Source organism: Anolis carolinensis, chromosome 6, assembly GCF_035594765.1.
Source record: "Anolis carolinensis isolate JA03-04 chromosome 6, rAnoCar3.1.pri, whole genome shotgun sequence".
NCBI classification, from domain to species: Eukaryota; Metazoa; Chordata; class Lepidosauria; order Squamata; family Dactyloidae; genus Anolis; species Anolis carolinensis.
The window spans coordinates 109,933,072-109,957,654 of NC_085846.1; the positions used below are offsets into that span (position 1 = coordinate 109,933,072).

At 42.0% G+C, this 24,583-nt stretch overlaps 1 protein-coding gene across 4 annotated transcripts in view; it reads right to left on the reverse strand.

Annotated features, from left to right (window-relative positions):
- The window catches only part of dpp6 (dipeptidyl peptidase like 6), a 557,184-nt gene that overhangs the window by 362,256 nt on the left and 170,345 nt on the right, over positions 1 to 24,583 (reverse strand). The window contains exon 1 of one of the 4 annotated variants that reach the window (XM_062984635.1): positions 12,353 to 13,428. The exons of the other annotated variants lie outside the window; for them this stretch is intronic. Within the exon in view, the coding sequence (XP_062840705.1) occupies positions 12,353 to 12,583 (231 nt within the window). The 5' untranslated portion in view covers positions 12,584 to 13,428. Of the gene's footprint in view, positions 1 to 12,352; positions 13,429 to 24,583 lie in introns of those variants that run through there. 4 annotated transcript variants of the gene reach the window in all.

Genomic DNA, 24,583 nt, shown 5'->3' on the forward strand with positions numbered 1-24,583 from the left:
GTTTAACCTATTCCGCCACTGAGTGCTCCTCACTATAAAGTGTACCTGATCCTACCATCTTCTATATTCCTGACCACAGAAGTAATATGTCATGTCACGTTTCACCACTAGTAATGGTCAGTAGCTTAGGAAGCTTTTAAAAGGGAATTAGACAAATTCAATGAAGACAAGTCTGTCAATAGCTATTAATCACGATAATGATAGAGCTATACTCTCCATGTATAGAGACAGCAATAAGGATAATGTTAGATTGTATGGACCTTGGACTTATTTTAAACTCTATCTCATTTCCCCTAATTGACTAGTTTTTTGTCACTGCTTCTCTATCTTGTGATTAACATTATGAATGAAATTATTTAAAAGTGCAACTTCTAATGGTTCTCTGACTATACTTCTTATCTCAGGGAGTGACAGTTCTTTGCCGTTATCAGTTACCTTGAATGTATCTGAAGATAGCTCTTGTTTTTGTCACTTGGGCTTCCCGGTCAAGAGCACAGCATTGTCCAAATAGCAAAATCAAATTTTAACGCTCTTCTTAAATATTGCTTATAGACTGAAATTCATCATGGAAAAATAGTTAGGTAGATTTGTATTTTCTATATTGTTTGTTCATCAGACATGCAATTGATCATACAGATAGTTCCTATCATGTGAACGCCTTTTGTGATCTACAGTACGTCTGTTTTTAGCCAATTATTATAAGAATTTTGCAACTTCAGTTAGTGTGCCTCAGTTCCTTTTTCCCCACCTGCATCCCATCATTTTTCCCCATTTGTTCACCATGCTGCTTTTGGGCCCAATTCCCTATCTCCCAGGTACTTAGGATTTTGAAGGTTGTGGTTGTTGCTTTTAAGCTCCGTGGCATTAAGATAGGATTTTTGTACCTTCTTTCATGTTATTTATTTTGTGCCGTGTTTGTTTAGAAAGCTTAATATCTTTAGCTTCTAGTCCTAGCTACCAAGTAGACATTGTTAATTGGGTGGTAGATAAACAGTGTAAATATAATAAATTAGATAAAGTCCGAGAGGCTTTTTAAAATCTCGTGCAAACTGCTCTGAGCCAGTGCGGCATCGTGGTTTGAGCTTTGGACTATGACTCTGTAGACTAGAGGTGATATTCTCTGCTTGGCCATAGAAATCCATTGATTGATTGCAGCCATGGAAACCCACTAGGATCTTTCTGTCTCAAGGTGCCTCTACACTGTGGAAGTAATGTAGTTTGATACCACTTTAACTGCCATGGCTCAATGCTATACAATCATGGAAGTCAGTCTAGCAGAAAGTTAAAGAACTTGGAATGCTACAACTCCCATGAATCCATAGAACTGGGCCATGCCAGAACTCAATGGCATATATATTTACTCAATAATGTGTCTGAAAGGAGATGCATATAAAGTTGCATTGTAAGAGTCGTTCCTATTTTTTCACACATAGATGAAAATGCTTCTTCTAATGCCTCAGGTGGGTGCATCACCTAAAACCAAAGAAAGTATGCCCCTTTTCCCCAAAAATATTTTTAATCTGAAAATTCAAGTGACAAACTAGCTGCTCAGCAGCCTGACAAAATGCCTGTAAATGACTGTTGTGACATCCACATTTATGACAATGCTTCAATCTCCAAAGATTTATTTTCTTCCCATTGCCATCTGGTGAAAATACAAGAGAAGATATCCTGATGCTCTTTGCAAGGCTGTTGCATCAGCACCACTGAAACCTGCCAATGCAAATGTTTCGGATTCTCCATGTATTTGTTATTCTTCATCATCCTTCTCTTGCCCTAAATATCAATGTTTATTGCAGCAATTTGCTACTCAGTGGGATCTTTTTTATTGTTCCCCATAAAATCTGCACTTTCTTGCATTTTCCTCAACCATCATTTTCCCAGCCTTGAATGTTAACACATTCCATAATCAATGTCAATTGCTTGTTTTGCTGAAATCTGCATTTCAGAGAATATTGTGATTTGCTTCTGCCATGCTTCAGCCTTCCCTTCATTCTTCTGCCAGATCAAGGAACAATGTGTGTGCAAGATTTTATTTAATTGAGGACCTGATGCTATGCAATCACAGAGTAGACAAGACAACTTCTTGTATTATCTGTAGCTTATGTGCAGTATTTGTGTGCTCTTAAAAATAAGAGTTGCTCAGTTATGTTTTGGGAAATATATATTATCGCCACGAACCTATGTGGTCAAATCTACATAGGGACCACTAAATGCAGCATTGCCCAAACACAAAACATGAAAGGCACTGCACACTGACACAACCAGAGATGTCAGCCATAGCAGAACACTTGATGAACCAACCTGGATACATTATATTATTGGAGAACAGAGAAATGCTGGACCACTCGAACATGTCAGACTACACAGAGAAGCCATTGAAATCCACAAGCATGTGGACAATGTCGACAGAAAGGAAGAAACCATGAAAATGAACAAAATCTGGCTACCAGTATCGAAAAACTCTAAAATCAGGACATTGCTCAGAAGACAGGGGAGTTCCAAACAGGAAACAATCACGGCCAACTAACACCTCCCAACAAAGGGTGCTTCCAGCCAGGAAGCAGCCAGGCTGTGAAGCTGCAAGGTTTTTCAATGCTGGCTAATTGGAATGCTCACACTTGCCTCAAACAGCCAAGACATCTTTCTCCCACCCTGGACATCATTCCACAGATATATAAACCCCACTTGCTTAGTTTCCAACAGAACTCACAACCTCTGAGGATGCCTACCATAGATGTGGGCAAAATGTCTGAAGAGAATGCTTTTGGAACATGGCTATACAGCCCGGAATATACACAGAAATCCAAGAATCTAATTAGTATTAGAACACACGAACAGGAGGTAACATCGCAGGCTTCTTGGCTTGAAAACTGAGAAAGAACACCGCCCCCCCCCCAGCCAGAAATTAGCACTGCCTCCAAAACCAGAAATGAAAGGAGAAGCATTTGCCTTTGTTTGTGTGTATATGATTGTAAAGACACTGAATGCCTATGTATGTAATGCTGTAATCCTCTCTGAGTCCCCTGGGGGAGCAGGGCAGAATATAAATAAAGTGTATTACTATTATTAAAAAGGAAAAAAGAAAGAAAAGAAAGAGAGACAAGGTATACAAGGGAAAGGGAGGAAGAAAAGAAAGAGTCACAAACATAATGAAAAGCCAGGCAATGCCAAATATATCACACTTGTGATGAATGAAGGAGAGAAAGGAAACCTTGAAGCATTCATTGCTCTAACTTTATAGATCTGACCACTGATAGGCAATTCCCTTCAAAAGAAATAACTTAGTATCACAAATTTAATTTTTAAAGGATTACTGTGATGATCACTTTTACTCTCAATGTCCTGTGAAATTAATCGATATTTTGCATTAGTCAAAAGTGCTGAATTTCTTATGCACTTGATTAATGCATTATTATCATCACAGTAATTAAAAGGAACAGGGTTACACACAATCAGCCTGTACATCTTACTCAGCACCTTTGGCAGTTGCCGGCAGAAATTAAGCTCGTTAATCACTCTGACTGCAAAGGGAAAGTACGCTGGAGAAGGAAACAGGGAGGAAAGTTTTATTTTATGGGATAGGGCTGCCATGGAAAAAAATGCCCATTAGTCTGTATGGAAAAGATTAATCTCAACAGGAAAAATATGAGTGCAATGCCAAAAATTATAAATGAATGTGCTCCTGATATAATTTTCTGTAGTTACTTTGGTTTCTTCCCCAGAAACTGCATCCGTAACAATTAATCCAAGGAGGCAGGTCTACAAGAACATAATCCATAAATACCACGACACAGTTAATATGAGTTCATAGTTTTGAAATCAGTATCTTGTGCAAGATTATGTTCTATATTAAACTCATGTTCAATACTAAACAAGGCTTAAAATGTATGCCTTGTCAGTGAATGGGGTTTATTGAATATCTCTGTGTGTGCTACAAGAACCCTTGAATTTGGACTAATATTATTCTCTCCATATTAATAGTGAGGGATTAAAGACTGGGAGTTTGCCTATGGGACTCAAGTGAGCCTGGGCCACACATTTCTCACAGAGTGATTTTCCTTTGTTCTTGTTTTGGTTGTGTGCCTTCAAGTCATTTCTAACTTTTGGTGACACTAAGTGACCCTATCATGGGGTTTTCTGGGATTGAGAACATGGTTTTCCATGTCTAGGAGAGGAATCAAACTATGGCCCCAGCTTCTGTCATCTCTATAGCTTTCTGGGCAGAAAAAAATGTTAACATCAGCCTCAAAGAAAGGAACTATTCCTCTACTAAAAACTCCATGTATTCACAATGGCCTCCTTTATTGTTTCTCTGTTGGGGATAGCATGGACTACAAAAAACAATGTATTCCTACTACACAATCTTTAAATCAGCATGGCTGGCTTTGACATCACTGTTCTGTTTCTCTTTCCTTTCCCTGCCTTTTACTCATTATTATGTATTTTAGAAAAGGACCACATAAACATTTGATATTGTAGGTTGTTGTGTGTTTTCATCAAGCGGAACACAACAACCCAGTGATTCCAGCCATGAAAGCCTTTGACAACACATTTTATATTGTAGCCTAATGGTCAGAATGCCAGCCTAGAATCATGCTTGCAGCAATAAATTTAAGCTCACTGATTAAGGACAAAATGGGGCAATGTGGAAGGGGCTGTAAGATTCTGGTGCAACCATAAACACTTCTCAGATCACTTTGCAACGGAGCCCTCGATGGTGTAGTGGGTTAAAGCCTTGTAACTTGAAGGTTGGGTTGCTGACCTGAAGGCTGCCAGGTTCAAATCCAACCCGGGGAGACCACGGATGAGCTCCCTCTATCAGCTCCAGCTCCATGCGGGGACATGATAGAAGCCTCCCACAAGGATGGTAAAACATCAAAGCATCTAAGCAACGTCCCTGCAGACTGCCAATTCTCTCATACCAGAAGCGACTTGCAGTTTCTCAAGTCGCTCCTGACACAAAAAAAGATCACTTTGCAAAAGAGACCTGGTTAAGATGTAGTTAGTATTAGTAAAGTGAGTAGATAAATAAGTACCGCTTCGAGAAAGGACAAAAAGATGCTCAAAGCAGTCATGCCAGTCAAATGATCAGGAAGTGACAATGCAAGTTCCTCGGCTAGGAAATGAGAAGATCACCAGAGCCGGAAATGAAAGGAGAAGCCTTTGCCTTTGTCTGTCTATGTATGTCTCATTGTAACAAGACACTGAATGTTTGCCTTTATTTATTTATATGCTGTAATACACTCTGAGTCCCCTTGGGAAGAAGAGCAGAATATAAATAAAGTGTTGTTGTTGTTATGGAAGTAGCAATTGTACCAAAACCATGGCTATGGAGACATATTATGGATGGGGATGGGGTAAAGAAAGCCTCAGTAACTGATCCATCCCCACCCCAATGAGAAGGACATTTCTGAGAGCAATGTCTGGGAGAAGGACATTCCATGCTATCATGCAACTACTCACTTCCTAGGTATTTTCAACCTTGAGTCTCAATCCTGAGATCTTTTACTTGGAAGCTCCGAAGGCTGAACCTACAGGCCATATGCTTAGCTACTTTTATGGGGATGCCCTCATTAACGCCAAGCGCTTCTTTGCTCAGTTTTAGCCTTTAATATGAAATTTATATTAGATGCCTAATCCTCCCAGATAGGGGTTTATAATGCAATCACCCGCCTCACAGCCAGTTATCAAACATAATCGCATATAGCTGTGGTAGGATTTAGCCGAATTTCCAGCACCCGGGATTGCTAGCGACTGTGCAAAGTGGATTCGGCTGAAAGCTGTCAAAATTCACACGGCCCTGAATTTCATTTAGCCACGTTTGTCCTTGGGCATCACCTTCCCTCAGAATGGACTATATGGCGAAAGCTACAGCAATTTATATTAAACCTGCATTTGGAAGTCCTGCCTACGGTCTCACTTCTAAGAAGCACCACTTGCAAGGAGGAAGGAAGAGACTGTATTATTTGTTTCTCTGTGATCTCCCCCCCCCCCCCCCCTCAGTTGCCAAGGTCAGAAATCCTGTCTTGGCACACAAGCCGAGCTCTCTTCTCTAGGTGACAGCAAGCTCCAGAAGGCCAACAAAGCCGCCAGCTCCCTTCAAATAACTCAATGCAAAAGTCTGCCAGCAAGAAAAGAAAGCTGAGTGGCAGAGCTTTAAAGGCGTCAGCACCTGAGACAGCTCTCAAAGACAGCGCTCTTCAGAAGAAAGAAAAAGAAGAAGACCCTGGATTTGCAATGCTGTCTCTTGGCAAAGGAACAGACTGTGTGAATCTCAAAATCCTTCCCACTGCTTCACATTCACCTTGACCCTCTCGCATGAATATACATCACTGCAATACTTTCTCCCACTTGATCCAAACTTCTGTTATCTAAATCAGGGTTTGGTTTCTAAGGGTGCCTTTACACTGTTAAATTAATGCAGTTTGAGACCGCTTTCACTGCCATGGCTTATTGCTATGGAATCCTGAGAAATGTAGCTTAACAAGGTCTTTAGCCTTGGGTTGCTGTGAGTCTTTTGGGCTGTATGGCAATGTTCCAGAGAGGGCCTTCTTGGTGGTAGCCCCCCCCCCCCCCCCAGCTCTGGAACTCCCTCCTGATGGAAATTAGATTAGACCCCACCTTGAGCACATTCTGGAAAGAGCTGAAAAACTGGCTATTTCAATGTGCATTTGACTGTTTTGGCACATTGATGTTGTCCTTTCACCTCCACCCATACCCAGCTATTGCACTTTATTCTGGCCCAGATCTGAGGTGGCAAGATGTTGCACATAAATAAATCTTCTGCCTTATCGCCATCCTGATTGTGCTCACTGTGCCTAGAAGGCTATTGGTTATTGTGAGTATGTCTTATTGTATTTTCTATGCCTTTGATTTTCTATATTTTAAATGTACCTTGTTGTTGTATCGTGGTGTATTTTGGGCTTAGTCCCCATGTGAGCCACCTCAAGTTCCTTCAGGGAGATAGGGCAGGATACAAGAATAAAGTTATTATTGTTATTATTATATTATGACACAGCAAACAAGATAGATATGCTGGATTTCGTATCACAAAATCACAAGTTGAACACTTCCCAAGTGTCTAGGACTGTGTGATGTATTTTCGGATGATGAACACAGATCCCAGTAGGGTGGCCTTTTGCAGTTGGCAGATCGTTATTTTGTCAATGTCTATTGTTTCCAAATGCCGGCTGAGATCTTTTGGTACGGCACCCAATGTGCCGATCACCACCAGGATGATGATGATTATTATTATTATTATTGACTCCTGATGTTTCGCCCACGTCTATGGCAGGCATCTTCAGAAGTTGTGGAAACTAGGCAAGGGAGGTTTACATATCAGTGTAAGGTCCAAGGTGGGAGAAAGAACTCTTGTCTGTTGGAGGCAGGTGAGAAAGCTTCTGGAACATGGCCAAACAGCCCGAAAGACTCACAGCAACTCAGTGATTCCAGCCATGAAAGCCTTCGACAATACGTCCTCCTTAGCCTTCTCTGCAAAAGAGTGTTGGTGTCTCAATGAACTGCAACTCCCAGGATCTCATAGCATCAAGCCATGGCAGTTAAAGTAGTGTATATTTATGCTATGGGAATACAGGAGGGGAATTTACATGCTTTGATTGTCACAATTTATATTTTGATCTCTCTGGTATCATTTTTGTATACTATCACACTATCTAAACCAGACATGGGCAAACTTGGGCCCTCCAGGTGTTTTGGACTTCAACTCCCACAATTCCTAACAGCCGGTAGGAATTGTGGGAGTTGAAGTCCAAAACACCTGGAGGGCCCAAGTTTGCCCATCCTGCTCTGAACTATAAAGCAATATTATTCAAATTCAATAGGCTGTCATTGGGAAGGAATGGGCCAAATGAGCCTTTTCTCCTTTGCCTGAACTGGGAGGAAACTGGTGACATAATTCTCCTCTATACTCCTAATGTTCCCAACTTTGGTAGATGCAACCCATGCCAGCATAAATCACTTGCACATGTTACGCTCTATTATTTGTTTTTCTGCTCAATGCTCTAGATTATCAGAGAGACATCTGTCTTATTGAAAGCTGGGCAGAGGGTGGGGAGTGAGATGTAAGCATCAAGCTGAATATTAAGAAAGGATAGGAAGCTTTTTTTTCTTGTTTCCCTCCAAAAATCCTTTGCTTTATTACACTGCCATCTAGTGGGCAGTGGTGGGATAGGCTAGAGACAACAAACAAAACAATCTGAAGAATTATATCATTGTGGTTTGTTTGCTTGGAAAGAAATCTATAGGTTATCAAATTAGTTTTATACCTGTCTTTGATATCGTCACCCTTTACACACTAAGTATTCCAATGGAACCTAAAATAGATTTATTTATATTTAATCCGGGAATTATCTCATCTTATTTGTATTGGGGGGGGGGGGTAAATATAACCTGTAGCCTCCATTTCCAGGATTTTGCTTCTTCTCTTATTGTTAAACAGGGAAAGGAACCAACTACCTCAAACTACCTCACAAAAATGTTTTCTCATTCAAGAAATAAATAGGGACAAAGGAAAACACCACAACTTATTTGCTAAGAGCTCCCGTCAACAGGAATCAGAAACGGGTGAATCAGAAAGGAACCACCATGCCAGACTACACAGAGAAGCCACTGAAACCCACAAGCATGTAGACAATTTCAACAGGAAGGAGGAAACCATGAAAATGAACAAAATCTGGCCACCAATATTTTTAAAAAAACTCTTAAATCAGGACAGTAAAGAAAGGACAACACTCAGAAAACAGAGGAATTCCAGACATGAAACAATCAGAGCCAACTAACATCTCCCAAGAAAGGATTCCCCCAGCAAGAAGCAACCAGGCTTTGAAGTTGCAAAGCCATTCAATGCTAATCAAGCTGGCCAACTCCATAATTCACACTTGTCTCAAGCAGACTTCTTTCTCCAACCCTGGACATCGTTCCACAGATATATAAAACCCACTTGCATAGTTTTCCAAAAGACCTCACAACCCCTGAGGATGCCTGTCATAGATGTGGGTGAAACATCAGGAGAGAATGTTACAGGAACATGGCCATACAACCTGGAAAACTCACAGCAACCCAGTGAAGCCTTTGATAACACATAGTCCCCAGTTTGTAACAATTACTCATTCTTTCTATCATTAAAAGCTAAAAACTGCTACGTAGCCAAGAGAAAAGTATCCGGTAAGGAAAGACAAGCAATGGTGCATCTACAATGCAGACTAAATGCAGTTTGACTTGAACTGCCATGGCTCAAGGCTATGGAGTCCTGGGAGTTGTAGTTTTGCAAGGTCTTAGCCTTCTCTGCCAAAAAGTGCTGCAAACTACAACTGTTAGCATTCCATAGCATTGAGTTGGGACAGAAAATTGTATCAAACTGCATTCATTTTAAAGTGTAGCGCCAGCCATAGACTACTGGGATTTCTCTCTCTTTACCCAACTCTTATAACTTGCAAGTTAATCCACAATTAACTATATGTATACCATATATATACACAAGAAAAGGCCAGAAAAGGACTTCAGGGCAGGACAAAGCAGTTCAACAGGTGCTTTTGAACAGGAAGGGGATCCAGGCTCAAGGCAGCAATCCCTGGGGATCAGCCAGGATTGTCATGCTCTTGCCCTTTATGGCAAATGGTGAAACCCAGAGGATGTCAATGCCTTCCTTCCCTGTAAGCCACCCTCCGTTCCAGGATCCCGCAAGTGTCCCGGATGAGTCACTGGTTACTAAGGCGATATGCAAAATGCAAACTCTTTGAAGTCTCTCCTGGCAGAAGAAAGGGAGGATTTGAGAAAGGAAAAGAAAGAAAAATGTGCAACGTTGGCCTTAATTTACACCTTTGACACCTTCTGGGTGCTTTAACACAGCGGTTCAATAAAAATAGAAATGGGTGAGGATGGGAGGAAGAAAGAAAAATTGCCGCCATGAAAGTGTCCTTCCCCAAACCCCATAAACAACTGCAACCAAACTCAATGGGACAAACTCCCAAAGAAATCATTACTCAAAAGGATAGTCTCCTGGAATAGTGTGTCCAGCTCTGGACACTGCAGTTTAAGGGGAATGGTGACAAGCTGCAAGGTGTCCAGTGGAGGGTGACTAAAATGATCAAGGGTCTGAAGAATATGTCCTATGAGGAGCGGCTGAAAGAGCTGGGCATGTTTAGCCTTCAGAAGAGAAGGCTGACAGGAGACATGATGACGGCCATGTATAAATATTATTATTTATTTATCATTTATTAGCGACATTTATATCCCACCCTTCTCACCCCAAAGGGGACTCAGGGCAGTTTACAAGTATATATACATACAATATATTATATTATATGACTATACTGCAATATTATTAGTAATATTGCACGTAATATAAATATACAATAGTGAATTATAATTATTATTACATAGTATTACATCATAATATTATTATTAATATTACATGTATATACAATATAGTATAATATTATTATATATTATTATATCATTAAATTGATACAGGAGACATGGTGGAAAGATGTCTTCCTGGCCCTGACTTCTTCATTCTGGTCCACAATGGCAGTTAGACCTGTGATATGTGAGGGGAATATGTGAAGGGAAGTCATAGGGAGGAGGGAGCAAGTTTGTTTTCTGCTGCCCTGGAGACTAGGCTTTAAACTACAGGAAAGGAGATTCCACCTGAACATGAGGAAAAACTTCCTGACTGTGAAAGCTGCTCAGCAGTGGAACTCTCCACCTCGGAGTGTGGTTGAGGCTCCTTTTTTGGAGGCTTTATAATAATTATTATTACTATTTTATTTTTATACCCCACCCCATCTCCCCGAGGGGACTCGGGGCGGCTTACATGGGGCCGGGGCCAGGCAACAAACAATATAAAACTCCAAAGTAAAAACAAATTATGAAGAAATAAAATCACATATAGCAATACACAATAAGCACACTTTGATAAAATCCTGGGTTGGCTCCTAAAAGGGGAAGAGGGCCAGAAAAGTGCAATTAGTTTTGTATGATGCAAATTAAGAAAGAGGTAGGTACCAGGGACTATTATCCCATTAAGGTGCTGGAGGAGGCATACACCTAAAGACTATGTATGGCTAGGTAAAGGTAAAGGTGCTCATCTCCATTTCTAGGCCGAAGAGCCGGCATTGTCCATAGACATCTCCAAGGTCATGTGGCCGGCATGACTGCATGGAGCGCTGTTACCTTCCCACTGGAGCGGTACCTATTGATCTACTCATATTTGCATGTTTTCGAACTGCTAGATTGGCAGGAGCTGGGGCTAACAGTGCTCATGCCGCTCCCGGGATTTGAACCTGGGACCTTGTGGTCCGCAAGTTCAGCAGCTCAGTGCTTTAACACACTGTGCCACCAGGCTAAGGAGTAAAAAGTGATATAAAAATAGAATAGACAACAGGGCAATCCCAAACTAAGGAAATCACTCTTTGGAACAGAGGCTGGATGGCCATCTGTCGGGGGTTCTTTGAATGTGATCCTCCTGCTTTGTGGCAAAATGGGGATGGACTGGATGGCCCATGAGGTCTCTTCCAACTCTTGGATTCTATGATTCCTTCTCTGCAGGGTTTTTAAGCAGAGGATGAATGGCCACCTGTCGGGAGGGCTTTGCATGGCAGAAAGGGGTTGAAGTGGACATGCCGGGGAACCAGAGGTGTCCTGTGCTTTGCAATATAAAAAAGTCATAGATGTGCCATCTATGTGCCATAGATGTGGGCGAAACGTCAGGAGAGAATACTTCTAGAACATGGCCATGCAGCCTGGAAAACCTACAACAACCTTGTGATCCTAGCCAACAACAAAGAAAAAAGTCACATCGGAGAATGGAGCTGGAGAGCAAAGTCTCCCTTCAGAGGAGAGACAGGGACAAGGGAAGCAGCAGACACAACAACAACAACAACAACAACAACAACAACAACAACAACAACAAGAACTTGGCCTTGAAAGAGAGGAGGAGCAAGGTTGGATTGGCTAAGAGTCTGGACCAGGCATGGGCAAACTTGGTCTTTTGGACTGCAACTCCCACCATTCCTAACAGCCTCAGGCCCCTTCCTTTTGCCCCTCAGCCGCTTAAGCGGCTGAGGGGCAAAAGGAAAGGGCCTGAGGCTGTTAGGAATGGTGGGAGTTGCAGTCCAAAAGACCTGGAAGGCTGAAGTTTGCCCATGCCTGGTCTGGACCCAAGGAGAGACTCCCAGACTGAGACAGACTCCCGTCCTGAGACAAACAACTCTCTTGCATCTCCATCCCACGCCTGGCCTTTGCTCCAGAGGGGAAGATGAGTCAAAGGGAAAGAGGACCAAGGCGCAAAGAAAGGGGGGCTTGCATAGAAAGAAGGGCCAAGGCTTACATCTTCCTCCTCGCAGTCGCTCCTCCGGGTGTTGTACTGGAAGCGCGGGGCTCTGCCGGGGCTCTCCGGGCTCGTCCCCGGGCGCAGGGCGGCGTTGGCGTGGGCTTTGCCCCCTCCTCCGTCCTCCTCTCCTCCGCACGGGGGTCCCAGGAGGTGGCTGGCCTCGGGGGTGGCCGGGAAGGAGCGCGAGGTGTTGATCTTCTCCCCGAGCCTCTGGTACAACGAAGCCATGGAGGGAGAAAGCCCTGGTCGGGAAGGGGCTCCGCTTCTCTGTCCTGGTCCTGAAGCCCCCCAGAAAGATCAGAGGCGAGACAGCCTCGACCCAAGGATGCGCGCAGGAATGTAGTAGCAACCCCAAGCAAGCCGGTGCTTCCTAAAGCCTCCCTCTCTGTCTCTCTCTCTGATCTTCCTCCTCCTCTTCCTCCGCTTCAATGGGGCCGCGGAGACAAGAAGGGGGCTTGGCTCCAGTTTACGATGAGAAAGAGAGAGAGAGACAGAGAGAGAGAGGGAGGCGTGTGTCTGTCTGGCTGTTTGGGGGGCGGGTTGGCTTCCCAAGTCTGCGAGGAGGAAGGAAGGAAGGAAAGGAAGAGGAGGAGGCAGAGGCAGAGCGAGAAAGGCCGGCGCGGGAGCCTCATTCCAAGCACGTTGCGATGGGGATGCGATGGGGAGGGACCCCCGGGGCAAAGGGGGATCCGGGGCTCATTGGCCGAACTTGGCACAGAGGATAGCAATGCTTTGGGGAAGACGAGGCTTCCAGAGACCCCTCCCCAGAGATAAAAAGGGGGCGACGTTCCCTCCTCCGAGCAGCCGAGGGCGCCTCCGGCCTCCAGCAAAGGGAACGACGGGGTCGGGATGGAAATATTGGAAATAAATAAGGACGGGGCCGCCTATTATCCGGGCGCTTCAGGAGGGAGGCTTGGAAGGAGCCCCTTGTTTCCTCCCCCGCGGCTTTCCTCGCCTCCCTGCCTTCCTTCCATTCATTCACGCACACACGCGCGCCACTCTCTCCTTTCATCAGCCCAAAGGGGCTCCTCGATCATTGCTTCCACCGTTCCCTTTTTTGCTGCATTAAAACGTGCTCCAGCGCCCCTCCGTGGAGACCAGCGCGCATTGTTTTCCCCGCTGGAGAGAAGGAAGGAAGGAAGGAAGGAAGGAAGGAAGGAAGGAAGGAAGGAAGGAAGGAAGGAAGGAAGGAAGGAAGCTGAGCCACTTCCCCAACAAAAGGAGGAAGGCAATGGGGAAGGAGAGGGAGGAAGGAATGGCTTGTTGTATGTCTTTCGGGCTGTGTGGCCATGTTCCAGAAGTATTCTCTCCTGATGTTTTGCCCACATCTATGGCAGGCATGCTCAGAGGCTGCGAGGCATGGATATTTATTTATTTTATTTATTTACAGCATTTATATTCCGCCCTTCTCACCCCGAAGGGGACTCAGGGCGGATCACATTACACATATAGGCAAACATTCAATGCCTTTTAACATAGAACAAAGACAAGACAAACATAGGCTCTGAGCGGGCCTCGAACTCATGACCTCCCGGTCAGAGTGATTCACTGCAGCTGGTTGCAGCTGGCTTGCTCTCCCGCCTGCGCCACAGGTAGGCAAGGAAGGTAAATATATATCTGTGGAGAGTCCAGGGTGTGACAATACGCCAACTGGACATGAAATCAATCACAGGATCATCTGCATATCCATGTCATGACTCTGAACAAAGGATGCCCCCCAGGCAAGAGACAAACCTTTCCAATGCTAATTAGGGTGATTAACTGAAACATTAGCGCTGGCTTCCAACTGACAAAGGACTCTTGTCATACCCTGGACTCTCCACAGATATATATTTACCTTCCTTACCTAGTTTATCCATGCCTCGCAGCCTCTGAGAATGCCTGCCATAGATGTGGGTGAAAAGTCAGGAGAGAATACTTCTGGAACATGGCCACACAGCCCAAAAGACATACAACAACCCTGTGATCCCAACCATGAAAGCCTTCGACAACACGAGGAAGGAATGGTTAGGAGGAACGCTGCCCAGGAGACCGTCCTGGAGCTCACCCAAGGCTTGCTCTTTATAGTATTTATTTATTTATAACATTTATATCCTTCCCTTCTCACCCCGAAATGGATTCAGGGAGGCTTACATGAGTGGCATTATTTCATGCCCGATCAACAACAACAACAATTATAACAACATACGTAAACATTAGACAACTATTGTGCATAGATCCAAAGCCAGATATTCAGATACAGAAGAGTCTCACTTATTCAACATAAACAGGCCGGCAGAACGTTGGATAAGCGAATAAGTTGGATAATAAGGAGAGATTAAGGAGAAGCCTATTAAACACCAAATTAGGTTAGGATTTTACAAATTAAGCACCAAAACATCATGTTATACAACAAATTTGACAGAAAAAGTAGTTCAATAGGCAGCAATATTACTTAGTAATTACTGTATTTATGAATTTAGCACCAAAATATCACCATGTATTGAAAACATTTACTACAAACATGCATTGGATAATCTAGAACATTGGATAAGTGAATGTTGGATAAGTGAGACTCTAATCATATTCATCAATCCAAAGCAAATTCTAACTATATTGCACAGATAAATATGCTGGGCCAAATGCTTGCTCCCAAAGGTTTCACCTGCGAAATGATAGGAGGGAAGGGGCCGATCTAATCCCACTAGGGAGGGAGTTCCACAGCCGAGAGGCCACCATTGAGAAGGCCCTGTCTGTCATTGACACCAGCTGCACCTGCAAAGGTGGTGGGACTGAGAGCAGGGCCTCCCCAGAAGATCGCAACCTCGTGATGGTTCTTAGAGGGAGATGCGTTCAGAGAAGTAAGTTGGGCCGGTGCCATTCAGGCATTTACAGGCCAAAGCCAGGACTTTGAATTGTGCTCGGTAGCAAACTGACAGCCAGTGGAGCTGGCGCAGCAGGGGGGTTGTGTGCTCCCCATACACCGCTCCCATCAGTAATCTGGCTGCCACACGTCAGACTGGTTGAAGCTTCCAAACAGTCTTCAAATACAACCCCACATAGAGTGTGTTGCAGTAGTCTATAAAGGTGTAAGCAGCATCTAGTAGCATAGACGTCAGTGATGGACTCAGGATTTTGGGAGAGAATGGGACACAAAAGATAGGCTAGAACCCATTAAGTTGCTGGATTCCCTTCACATCTCAGTCCTAGAAAACCCAATGATAGGGTTGCAATAAGTCACAAACTACTCGAAGGTACACAACAGCAACAAGCATGGTGTAGCAGACGGAGCACTGGACTAAGGCCCTGGGAAGCCAGGGTTTGAATCCTCATTCAGCCATGGAATGTCCTTGTCTAAGTCACACTCTCTCAGCCGCACAGGAAATCCCCTCTGAACAATTTTTGACAAGAAAACTCTATGATAGATCCAACTTGAGATTGCCATAAATTGGAAACAACTTGAAGGTACACAACAGCAACAATTCAGTAGTTTGAGCACTGGACTAGGACACAGGGAAACTGGGAATCAGATTCCCACTTGTTCAGGGAAACCCACAGTGTGGTCTTAGGTAAGTCACAATCTTGGCCTCAGAGGAAGACAAAACCAAACCCCCTCTGAAAAAATTTTGGCAAGAAAACCCAGTTATTTTGCCAAGAAAACCCTAGAATCACAATAAGAAATAACTTGATGGTACAAAGCAGCAGCAACAACGGATTGTGAAGATCGCGTTTCCTCCTGGCCTCCTGGATCCTTTTTCTGTTTACACGGGACTTGGTTTCTTCCCCCTTCTCTGAGAAATGTCTTCACTGTCATTAAATTCTGATATGAGTGGAGAGGAGACCTCTGCTCTGCTTAAATTTGGTCTTTCTTTGCAAACAAAATACAAAACACAGGGATTATCCTGTTAGCCTTGAGACAAATGCCAGAATGTGTATTGTGGCCAACCAAAAAAGCACTTCCCAAAAATGTACAAACTTTAGTGATTTAGGAGGTCTCTTCTTCAGGAAAGATGTTAGCAACAACAACAAAAAAGCAGATGAGGAAAGGAAGCGGAGCTGGGATGATCATCACGTGAGCTCAATCCTCATGCTGTGTGGAGGCGGTATGAGAGAAACAGCTATTATTCTACTATTCAATTTCAATTACTTTTAAATTTCACCTTGAAAAGTCTTCTAGGTATGCTCCTAAGTATTGTTTATTAACATAAGCAATAAACACAGATTTCCAACTTTAGAAATAAGAACAGCCTCCTTGAAAACTCAGAACTTGGAATTTTCATTGCTCAGGTCATCTATATTTTATTTGCCAGTTGCCAGAAGATACCTTCCATCCAAACAAAGCCAACCAAAATAAAACAGCGACCTAATGGCACCACATTTTCCCCCTCTGCACCCCAAAGAGCTTTGATCTGCTGAAGTCTTCAAAGCCAATGCTGGAAAGTCATAACATTTAGATGAAAGCAAGGGTCTCAGTTTGTAGGAAGGCCTCACATCTGTCCTGCCTGGAGTTGAAAGAAAGGAGACTTCATTTTGATCTTCAGTAGTCAGATCCTGACATTTAATTGAGAGAAGGCAAGAAAGTGAACCCATGACTCTCAGAAATAAAACGTCTTTTGCATTAAGTCAGGCAACCTATCACGAGGTGTGACAAATTGTCACCTAAATGTAAACCAGTGCAACTTGCCACAGACCAGTAGCCCATGAGATTAATTCATCATCGTGTCACAGAGTGAATCCAACCTGGTGCCGAATTTTTGTCATTCCCTTCATTAAAAACAATAATCCTGTGATGAATGCCTTGGCAACATTCTGAGAAGCAAAACAGTAAGTGCCAGATTCTCATTTTAAACTAACTGGCTGGCATGGGATGGGATGGCAAAAATCAAGGAACAAAATGATCATTTAATAAAGATAATGTTAGAATTTTTTTCTGTAGACATGTGGGTGTTGGTGGAAGATTCCTACAAGAAATACCAAAAACCACAGAATCTCAATGGAATACAAATATGAAACTCGAAGCATTAAAGTGATACATTTTAGTAAAAGAGCTTAGCTTTACATGCATCAGAGGAAGCAAGCTCTGCAAAAGTCAAACTCACTAATGTGGAGAATTGACTGTACTGGAAAGGCATTCAAACCAAGCAGAGGGGTTGCACATTTCAAAAATAAGCAAACATTTCATGGCATTTCAGCATAGACAGTGTTTATTGTTCACGCCACACTGCAGCTTAAATTTTGTTTGCGCAAGGGAAGACTTCTACAAGCCTCCTATACTAGTTATTTGTTATGTATATAACTGAGACTGCTTACGATATTGTATGTATACAGTTTTTCCTTAACTCTACAAAAAGAGTTATGATTATACTTTACAAAAAGGTTATGATTATTCCAAGCAGTGTGAACGTCAGTTGATCTCCAAAAAGAGTCACGCTTCCAAATGGCTATGGAAATTCTGGTTTTCCAAAAGGTTATATGTCTAAAAAATCTCCAAAGTTTCCAAAAGCCTGCACAAGGGAAGACCTTCTATATAGGATTACTTTATCTGAAAGCGAACTTTTACTGAGTGCTGACGGAAACGGGGACACCGAGAAACTGGAAGAAAGTATTGCCTTGATGACAGGGCAGTCTGAAATGGGCAGAAGGAGAAAATATTTTAAAAGATACTGAAAGAGGTAAAACAAGAAGAAGAAACTACCAACCAGCAAAGAACAGCCCCAATGGGAGTGGAGTACTCTTAGTGGAGTGCACAGGCCCCATCTACACTGTCATATAATGCAATTTGAAATGGCATTATATGGTTAGAATAGACTCATATGACTCACCCAACTGCATTATATGAGTCTACACTTACTGACCATATAGTGTAGTTTCAAAGGTAGTTTAGATGGTACCATCAAATACTATTTGCCAGTTAGGAAAGCCAGTGAAATATTGAGCATGATAGAAGGTGACTTATTACAGAATGCATCACGACTAGTTCATGGTTCCTTGGTTGGCACCCTCAATCGAAGGCTTCATGTACTAAGTTCAGCACTCCCCACAACTACTACTAACATGGTAGAAACTATCATGTTATTCTTCTCCATTGCATAGGACTAGGACAGTAGAACTTGCAGGCTCTTGTAATTTGCATTGCAGGAATTCTGACAACTTAATGAAGCAACCGTGAGTTTTCCTTTACAGTCAACCACATGCTAGATCCATTCTTATAAAAACACCTTGTATTGCAACCTGTAGAGCTCTCCAATCAGCCTGAGCACTGTAATGCAAAAAGGTAACTTTTGCAACCAGCTTAGCACCGAAGAGAGGCAGATGTGCACCTGGTACTTTACTGAACATCTCACATTATGGAAGGAATAAGTCTCTCAAATATTCTTGGCTTAAGCTCTTTGATATTTTGAATGTCAAAACCAGCGCTTTGAATGCCACATCTACAAATGAAAGATATAATGCTCTTTTGATGAATGAATGAGCTAAGAATGCTTTGAAAAGGAGTGCTAAGAATGGAACTTTGTAAGGTAACACCGCCATCATAAAACCAGTCTTTGTAGCCTCACATATAGAAACCAATTTCTCAGCCTTCCACAAAACACTCATACAAATGTACAGCAATCTGAGAACAAATTCTTGCAAGGATAGGGTTTAATTTTCCTACAACTTAAATCAGCGGCAACATTCACAATTGCTGCTGTATGCCTTTAACTCATTTCTGATTTATGGCAACTCTAAGCCAACCTTTCATGGGGGTTTCTTGGTAGAGTTTGTTCAGGGGGTGGAGGTTGCCCTTACCTTCCTCTGAGGCAAAGAGAGTCTGATTCATGCAAGATCCCTAGGGTTTTCCCATGGCCAAGTAGGGATCCAAACCCTGGTTCCCAGTATCCTAGTCCAATACTGAAACCACTACCCCATGCTAGCTCTGCATTAATTATTACACTGTGATAATCTTTTGACACAAGCAAAGCAAAGAGAAGGCAGAGCTGTGGGTATCTAGGATCCTTCTTTGTTGTCACTTGCCAAAAGATGTTTGTTTATGTGCAGTTCTGAACCCAATTCACTGTCCAAGAGTGCACTGAAAGTGGATGTCTCATCTGGAACTGGATGCATGTTAATCATTTAATTAGTGATTGGGACTCGCCATAGTAATTCAGACCAATGGTCCATCGACCTCAGATTTCTTATTTCAGGCACTGCCAAGAACTGAATGTTTCAGAGGAAGTACAGAAGCAGCCAGCAGCTATTACAGAATTATAGCCATTGGCTATTGCTTACTTTTTAGATTCAAACTGCCAGAGGTTAGGGAAAAAGCTGATTTCCCAGGATGAGATCTTCTAATATCCTATGAAAGGAAAGAATGGGGAAATCTCCTGCTCATATCTGCACTTGGCCTGTAAGGATGCCCCTGCCATCCTGCAAGCTTTCCTCCTATTGTTATTTTACATCAATGAACAGAGATAAAAGGCTACTTAAAGCCTGAGAAAATGTTATATGGACTTGACTTCTGCTGGATATGTAAGGACCCTTAGAATACAAACCTGATGTACTATGAAGCCCCCAATTAGAACTGTGGGAATGGAGTTCAGTCTCTTTTATTTATTTATTTATTTATTTATTTATTTACAGCATTTATATTCCGCCCTTCTCACCCCGAAGGGGACTCAGGGCGGATCAGATTACACAAATAGGCAAACATTCAATGCCTTTTAACATAGAACAAAGACAAGACAAACATAGGCTCCGAGCAGGCCTCAAACTCATGACCTCCTGGTCAGAGTGATTCATTGCAGTGATTCATTGCAACTGCTCTCCAGCCTGTGCCACAGCCCGAGCCCAAGGATTTTAGATTTGTTAGCACTCAGTATTTTCCACCTTACATGGAGTCAGTCTCAATTTGTTAGAAACCATCGAGCCAGTTACCAAGCTCAAGCCCTGGTTCAAGATAGCCAAAGCTTTCCCAGAGTCATGGGAACAATAGAGATCAAGTTCAGTCATATTTCCATAACGTTGACAACAAAAATTAAATATTCCATATGTTAACAGAGGAGAAAGTAATATCCTCCTGCAAAACTCCAAAGTATGGCTGTCAAGGGTTTAAGAAATAATGTCTGGAAATGACAAACTAAGTTAGCAAGGAATGACTACCCAAGCTAAACTAAAACAAAGTACCTAGAAGGATATAGTGGTACAGAATTGCACTGAAATGTTCAGAATCACACTACTTCTACTTCTTTTGTTCAGATAAGCCATCTGGAAGGAATCCCCTAGTAGGCTGAGCTTAAAAATAATCTAACAGTGATTGGAACTGATAGTCTACCACTGTCTCAATGGTATTGTCCAGAAAGAGAATTTCAGCCAAAGTCTATAGCTGATAACTATGATTAGTTTCTTCAGAAACATTTGGCTCATGTTTTCCTAACAAGCAAGGATCAAGTATAGGAATTATTGGCCAGACTCAACCAAACAACGTGTTCTTATCCTAAAACTACAAGAATTGAAACTTGAGCAGATGTCACTGTGGATAGCCCTGTACCTCTCATTGCATTAATTACAATATGCAAGACATGGTGGAGAGAGAGGCCTCTAATTGTCAAAGTGTGTCCCAACTGCATCACTGCATGCTTTTTGGGGGTCCTACAACATCTACCCCGGAACTAGATTTGAAAAGGCTGTGCACCACCTAAATAAAATGTGATAGATGACCCTGAGAAAATGTAATTGTGGTGATGAATTGTTTCTTTGCTCCCAACATCAACATTCCTTCCTCATAATATACTCAGATCTATCTGAGTCAATCTTTTTATACTGCATGGTAAGCAAGACATTTTACTTATTGTGTCAGAAGCAAATTGAGGATACAGTTATAATGTATTTTAAAAAGTTGACATTATACTGGATTCCCTTTGACCAGAAGCTAGCATCTCATCTGAATCAGAAGCAATAATGAGTTGTGACGTTAAATTTCTTTTCATTTTTTTGCAAGATTTATAATTAATGACTTCCATTGTTCTTGAATTTTCAACACTTCCTATTAAAATATTTTCTCTGTGAAACTTTCCCTGCACTCAGGAGTATACAGCTTCAATGAGGATTTTTGTGTGTCTTGTGGACTTTACCTTGGAAAACCTAAGCCCCTCCCTCTTTATGTTTTCTTAGAAATTGACATAAGGGTTCGAAATTCCTTCAAGCTATAGAGATTACAGCGCTCAGGTCAGGGACAGATTGGGATGGTAAACTATCAGTAATTATTTTTGTGAAAAGTCTTCCTACATATGCTTTTGACAAGGAAGAGAGTGAATACTGCCTGAAAAATATAAAACCAAATGATGTCTGTATATACATGATTGCATCTGCCAGTCCAAAAATCTAGCATAATTAGAAAGGAATAAAATGTAATTCAGGATAAAAAAAAAATATTTATCTTAAAGGCAAGAGACCATGAAAGGAAAGGAGAAAGAATGAGCTGCAAGCATAAAAGAGAGAAAGGATGAATTGAAGATCAAAATGCAGATATGAATGGCTTGCTAGTGAAGTTTTACAGGAGTTCTTTCAATATGATTTTATGGAAAGCAAAAAAAAATGTGTAAGATACACAAAAGGCAGCAAGCTTTGGAAGATAATGACAAAGTAGAGATGTATAATAAATCTGTGCTGATCGATGAAATTCTGATTTTGAGAATGAGAAATAAACCTAAGTGATATAACCTTACAAATAATTATGATGACAAAATTTGGAAAGACATTTGCCTGATTCCTTGTTATGTAATTATCTGCCAATTCTGAATATAGAAGGAAATGCAGACCCTTCTTGTGTGCAAGAATTGCCAGAATGGAAAAAAGGAAAGGAAAGCCTCTCAGAGTTCCTTCTTGAATTGCCGTGATTATTTTACACAGTGCCTGAGCATGGAAACAGAATAGATCTTTTTTTGGGTCCTTTTACTGGACAAATTTATGCCTCCACTTAATTCAGAGCTTGGCAGTGTGGAAGCTAGCACCTTGTTTATTGCATAAAAATTAAAACCCAGAAGGAGCAGATTGAATTCTGCTAGCTAGCAGCTGGATGGATCTAAAAATGCTTCCTGTTTTTCTAGCAGGAGCTTAATAAAGCATTCACTTTTTAAAAGGGAAATGGTCTTACTAAACTTATAATCCAGTAAAATTGACTTGGCTTCATAAATCAAGAATGGGAACGGAAAAAGGGAACTGTGCCCAAACACAAAAGTGGGGGAAACAGCAGTATCCAAGCACATTTCATTGGTGAGGCATGGGTTTCACCCAGAGAGTGAGAACAATGATTACAAATTTGGGCTTGATAAGCGAGACCAGCTAAAATTTGTAGACTTCTACAGATGTTTATCATAAAGGTAAAATCACCATAAATTGATGTTTAGCTTTTAGAAAGACCCTCCATGTTGACATGTTTAAATTTTGCAGATTTGATTATTCATGCATGTGATTAATACAGTCTCTCTGGGCATCTTTAGTCCTGCAGTCATACGGGGTTTTTTTATCATGTCAGATGTGACTTGAGAACATACTGCAAGTCTCTTATGGTGTGAGAGAATTGTCTGTCTACAGAGAGCTTTGTTCAGGGGATGCCTGGATCTGTTACCATCCTGCTGGGAGGCTTCCCTCATGTCCCTGCAAGCTAGAGCTGACGGACAGGAGCTCACCCTGTCTCGCTGATTGGAATTGGCAGTCTTTAGGTCAGCAACCCAACCTGCAGGTCAGCAGTTCAGCCGGCACAAGGGTTTAACCCATTACGCCACCGTGGCTTCTTATACAGTCAATTTGGGGCATTTGTGCTAGACAACCTAGAGATTCCTAGAGAGATGTTTTCTCAGGTTAAAGTAATAGCTCTCTCTATCCATGTTTTTACCACTTTCTCGGGGTGACTGTATTATATGACAAACCAGAATGTGTGTCAAAATAACATACAAAATGTCCTGCGGTCTATCTGATTTGTGGCTGGCCAGGCTTCATTGAACTGCCATAATTTTAATTTGGCACATTTGGTATTTATATGCAAGCCTCCAGAGAATATGAGCAAGAAACACCCCCGATTTCTCATTTTGGAAAATCTTAAGAAAGAAGCTACATTTAAAAAACCCAGCTCTTATGACCTACCAGTTAAGCCCGGATTGCTTTGCAATAAATCTCAAGGTGTTTGTGGCAATTCCAGATAAGAAATGCTTTTCTGGATGACCAGAATCCACTGTGGGACCCTTCTAGCAACACGAGGCAGCCTCTTGCCCCAAAGAGATGTCAGAACAGCAGCCAAAACCCCATTAGTATCATTCAGAAATGGAAATCAAAGTCAGAAAATATTTGGGAGCAAAGAGAGTAACTTTAAGGTTTTTAATAGCAAGCAGTTAAATACAGTACTTTCACTGGGTTTTATGCATTTTCATGTTTAATTGTGCCAAAGTATTTCCCCTGCTTCAGAAAAAAACAACAACACAAAGACTGTCATGAGGATAGCACTTGACATATGTCAAGATTTGGTTTTAATTGGTGCTTTTGGAAACAAGTACTCAAGGGCTGGAAGAGGAAAATACACAAGAATGTCTTCCTCTAAAGATGTCAAGGGCATTTTGTCGAGGTTTTGTAGGCATCACAACCATTCACACCTCTGCGTTCCCAGGGGAAAAAAAGATAACTAGTTTTTCACAATGCCCTCCAGACCTACGTAAACCTGGCAGCATTCCAAGATATATATCATGACTCCCTGCAATGGAAGGACAACATGTAACCAAAACCAACTCAGACATCTTGACATACACACCGGATAAGAAACTTTCACAATCCATTAGTTAATTTTTCTGAATAAAAGGATAACTCTCTCAGCACTTCTATATTTGCATAATATGTGGACTATTGTTCACATAACTGGGAAGATGAATGGTTGAATGACATTAACATCACTAATACAAAATTTTGTTTAGTATACACCCATCATCTGCTATATTTTTGCTTTTTGTTCTGCCTTATGTTCCCTTTTGCATTGCAGAAACCCAAATTCTAGACCAAGATAGAGCCAGATTCCAAGAGTTTTACATTATGCAAAATAATCAAATTTGCAAACAATGCTTATTCTTTAATGTGGTAGAGAATGGGTAAAGATCTATCATATGCAGCAGGCCAATAAAAGTCTTATTCAGTCACCAGGCAGGCTTCTGAGATCTAACTTTCCCTAAATATATGTTGACATCCATAATTATAGAAATATGTGCATTAAAAGGGTGGGGGGTCTGT